General features: G+C 52.9%; 1 protein-coding gene across 1 annotated transcript in view; it reads left to right on the top strand.

Annotated features, from left to right (window-relative positions):
* Window positions 1-797: 797 nt before the first annotated feature.
* RAB29 (RAB29, member RAS oncogene family) overlaps window positions 798-3,967 on the top strand; it is a 4,077-nt gene continuing 907 nt past the window's right edge. Inside the window, 3 exon segments of the mRNA XM_009872233.1 lie at window positions 798-864; window positions 2,529-2,710; window positions 3,921-3,967. The exon segment at window positions 3,921-3,967 is cut by the window's right edge and continues 22 nt beyond it. Of these exon segments, the coding sequence (XP_009870535.1) occupies window positions 2,549-2,710; window positions 3,921-3,967 (209 nt within the window). The 5' untranslated portion in view covers window positions 798-864; window positions 2,529-2,548.

Here is a 3,967-nt window from a genome sequence, read left to right as displayed (position 1 = left end):
GTTTTCCCTCTGCAGTGCAACCCTCGTGCTTCATAACCTGAAAAAAAAGCGCAGCCGTTCCCCGCTGGACTCTCCACGCTGGTTGTGCTGAGGTGTAGGTGGTGGGAAGGAGACCCAGAGCTCCACATACCAGCGGCTGGAACGGCTTAGGCAGAGCAAAACCAGGCAAGAGCAGCACATCCAGCATTTTACTGGCGTTTAGAGTCGAGGAAGGGAAGCTCCCCTTAAAGCTCTCCCAGCAGTACGGTTTCCAGTGTCCTTTCGTTTGCCTGTGGTTGTTTGGGCTTCTGTGCTGGAGGAATTCTTACTCCTCCTCCCCAAAATATTGCAGAGCAGCATCTCTGCCGCTGTTTGCGAGGGCTCCCGACAGAACCTGCTGGGCTCTGCCCAACGGTGTGGGGGGGACACCGCTCCATCCGTCCTGTTATTTAATCTGAAGGTCAGGATCCCAGCGCAGCATCCCAGGGAGGGACGAGATGCTGGTAACATGCTTGACTTCTGCTCCTCTGAAAGCATTTTGTGTGCTCACACTCTTTGCAGGGTGCTGAGCCCTCTGGATTTAACACTTGTTTTGCAGCTTTCTGTGAGGGAGGGAGGGATTCAGCACCCGCAGCCCCACCTGCTCGGGGTCTGGTTAGTGCTGGTGTGGGTGATGGCCCAGTATAAACCTCTAAGAAAGCGGTTGCTGGGCTGGCCTGCACTGGGAAGTGGTGAGAGGCTGGAGGGAAATGAGCCTCATCATGCAGAATGCTCCTAATTAGGTTTCCTTTCTTTTTTGGGGGGGTTCTCTAGTGGATTTTGCTCTGAAGGTGGTCCAGTGGTCGGAATCAGAGACAGTACGACTTCAGCTCTGGGACATTGCAGGTATGTTCACATGAGCCACAAAGCTGCTCACGAGCAGAATTTAGAGTTCTCAATAATTTGGCCCTTTTTCCTTTTCCTTTTTTTTTTTTTTTCTTTTTTAGCAGGAATCTGCTACAATAAACCCTAAAAGCCTGTCGATTCAAGGGGCAGCACTGCCCTGGTTTGCAGAACTGTCTCTAGCTTGCAGTAGCACTTTAAATATTTAATCAAAAGCCCATCTGCAAAGACCACAGCAGCGCAGATGAGAAATCCTACTGAGCCTTTCTTGTCACTTTCAAAGCCAGAGGAGAGTGAAGGGGCAAACAGGCTCATTTGTAGCTGGAAATGTAAATGGCGCCTTGGGGCTGGGTCGGGAGTGGGACACGCTCCAGGGACGGCGTGAGATGTGATGGAGTGGAGTGAGGAGAACCTGCTCCCTGGAGAGGGGCAGGGAAATGCAGCACCTGAATATCCCCGGCACCACGAGCCCAGGGACACGTCAGTGCAGCAGCGTCTCTGAAATGGCACTTCTGGAGCTGGAGGGGCGAGGAAAACAGGGTTGTGGTTTCCTCCGGTTTTGCTGCTCAGACATGTGCATCTGGAATCCTTAAAAAGAAAACAGGAAGGAGAAGTTTGCAGCAAGAGGGTTGCAGCAAGAAGCTATTTTCAATTTCAGCTCCAAAACAGCTTTTAAGAGCAGAGGGGCCAGCACTGGTCGTGGTGCTCTTGTCCTGCCCTGGGCAGAAGGCGACGCATGCACCGAACGCCCCTGCCGCATTGCCTGCCACCTCCGCGGTGTGCAGAGACCCTCAGACGGCTTGAGGTAACTCGAAGTGCTCAAGCCTTGATGGCTTCAGAGCGAAACCCCTGTTGACCAGCCACAGGGCTGCCTGGGAGCCTGCAGTGAAATCAGTGTCAGAAATGCTGGTTTTCACCCTGACCCATGTGATGTGCTGTGAATGCTCAGTAGCAGGTGATAGGACAAGGGGAAATTGGAAGAATTTCTCTACTGGAAGGGCTGTCAGGCACTGCAACAGCCTGCCCAGAGAGGTAACCAAGGCACCATCCCTGGAGGTGTTTAAGAGAAGGGTAGGTGTTGTGCTGAGGGACAGGGTTCGGTGGTGTTGGTAGGGCTCGAACAAAGGTTGGACTCGATGATCTTGAAGGTCTCTTCCAACTGAAACGGTTCTATGATTCTCTGAGGTGTCCCCACCTGCACAAGTCCAACCCAAGCACACAGCAGCCGTGTTGGTAACACGGGCGGGCCATGAGCTGTAAGCAGCGAGAACGGCGTGTGTGCGACGTGATGCTTTCTGTCCGAAGAGCCTGGTCGGTGACGCCGTGCCTGCAGCACCTCATGTCCGAGGGTCCTGCTGCGGCAGGGCTGGCTCGCGGTGATCTGCGTGGCGGGGAGGTGAGCGTGTGGTCGGGGACACTAAATTTAAATTGTTACACTGGGAGTGATGTGAGTATTTCTGGGACAACCGAGCATCTGGGTCAGGATTAGGAGCTGCCCAGTTCTGTCGCTGCATTGCTGAGGTAGCCCAGGCAGGACACGTCTCCTCTATTTCCTCATTATTTAAGTGGACGTTGTTAGTGTCAACTTAGAAAAAGATGTACCACGATAAACTGATCTAAAAAAGGGTAATTCGGGGGGGGTATTGTTTTTCCTTTTGATCCTGAAGGGCAAGAACGGTTCACATCCATGACCCGGCTGTACTACAGGGAGGCGTCAGCCTGCATTATCATGTTTGATGTCACCAACATCAGCACGTTCAGCAACAGCCAGAAGTGGAAGCAGGATTTGGACAGCAAGCTCCTGCTGCCCGACGGGAAGCCGGTGCCCTGCCTGCTGCTGGCCAACAAAGTGAGTGGCTCGAGGTGCGAGCTCGTGTGCGCACGTGCGCAAAACGGAAGGAGACCGCTTTAGCCCTGTCTTGCCCAGGGTTGCCCCACAGCCTCTGGTCTTTTTATCTTTTCCTAAACTCTCCTTGAATTTTCTTTCCCTGGCAAGGGTTCTCCTCCCGAATTAGGACACTGGTAGGACTTAATGTATGGAGAGTTAACAGCTGCGCTGGCCCGGCATGCGGTGCCTTGTGCTGTGCTGTCAGAGCTCAAGCTCTGTAATTTCCTGGAGTTTTAGCTTTTCTATTTCATTTTTGATCTTCAGCTTGCAGTAGCCTGTATGATGCTGCAGGTAAAGCTGCTGTTCAGTGCTGCCAGAGGGATACCTAGTTTTCATTTGGATGCAGCGTCAAGTTTCACGGTGTAGATTGGTCGCGGCCTCTTAATGATTTATTTTTCTTTCATTTAACAACTACATGTAGTTGGCTCTTCATGTGCCAGCGTTGGCTCAGCAGCCCTTTTGAGACTCCTTCTGCCCAAAAATGGAAGTTTCCAGGGTCCTTCTGCCCAACAATGGAAGTTTCCAGGGTCCTTCTGCTCAAAAATGGAAGTTTCCAGGGTCCTTCTGCCCCAAAATGGAAGTTTCCAGGGTCCTTCTGCCCCAAAATGGAAGTTTCCAGTTTGAGACTTGCCTGCTTTGAGAGAGCCTACAAGTGGAGATGACTCAAAACCATGATGGGTGGGCAGGAGCGTGGCTTCTCTTCTCCTCTTCCTCACAAATAACACCTTCCCCTGACAGCGTGAGGGACACCTGTGGGACTGTATGTGCTGCAGTCACAGCCATCCCAGCTGAGGGGACACAGGTTTTCTCCCCGCCTCTTGGTTGGCATCAGCGGGGCCGCCTCGGTGGCATCTCACTGGGAACGCGTTTCCTGGCTGCGGAGAGGCCGGGGAAATTTGGGCTGAGTGACAATGCTCCCTTGTCCTGGGCTGGATGAGCCCCCATTCCACGCGTGCTTGGCTGAGGTGTGTCGGTATCTCGGATGAGACAGATGTATTGCAACGCCCCGTTAAGAACCTTGCCCCAAGGACTCTCTACCAGCTCGTGATCTGGGAGATGCGAAGGGCTGAGCCTCCCTCTGCCTGCAGGACCCGGCCGAGGGGGAGAAATTCGTCTCCCAGCTTAAAAATTAAAAGGCTAAACTTAAAATGTCTTAATTCTTGTTTTGCAGTGCGACCTTTCCCCGTGGGCAGTGACAAGAGACGAAGTGGATCGGTT

Source organism: Apaloderma vittatum, unplaced genomic scaffold (assembly GCF_000703405.1).
Source record: "Apaloderma vittatum isolate BGI_N311 unplaced genomic scaffold, ASM70340v1 scaffold25776, whole genome shotgun sequence".
NCBI lineage: Eukaryota > Metazoa > Chordata > Aves > Trogoniformes > Trogonidae > Apaloderma > Apaloderma vittatum.
Note: the sequence above shows the minus strand (reverse complement) of the source record. Positions and strands in the feature narration are given on the sequence as shown.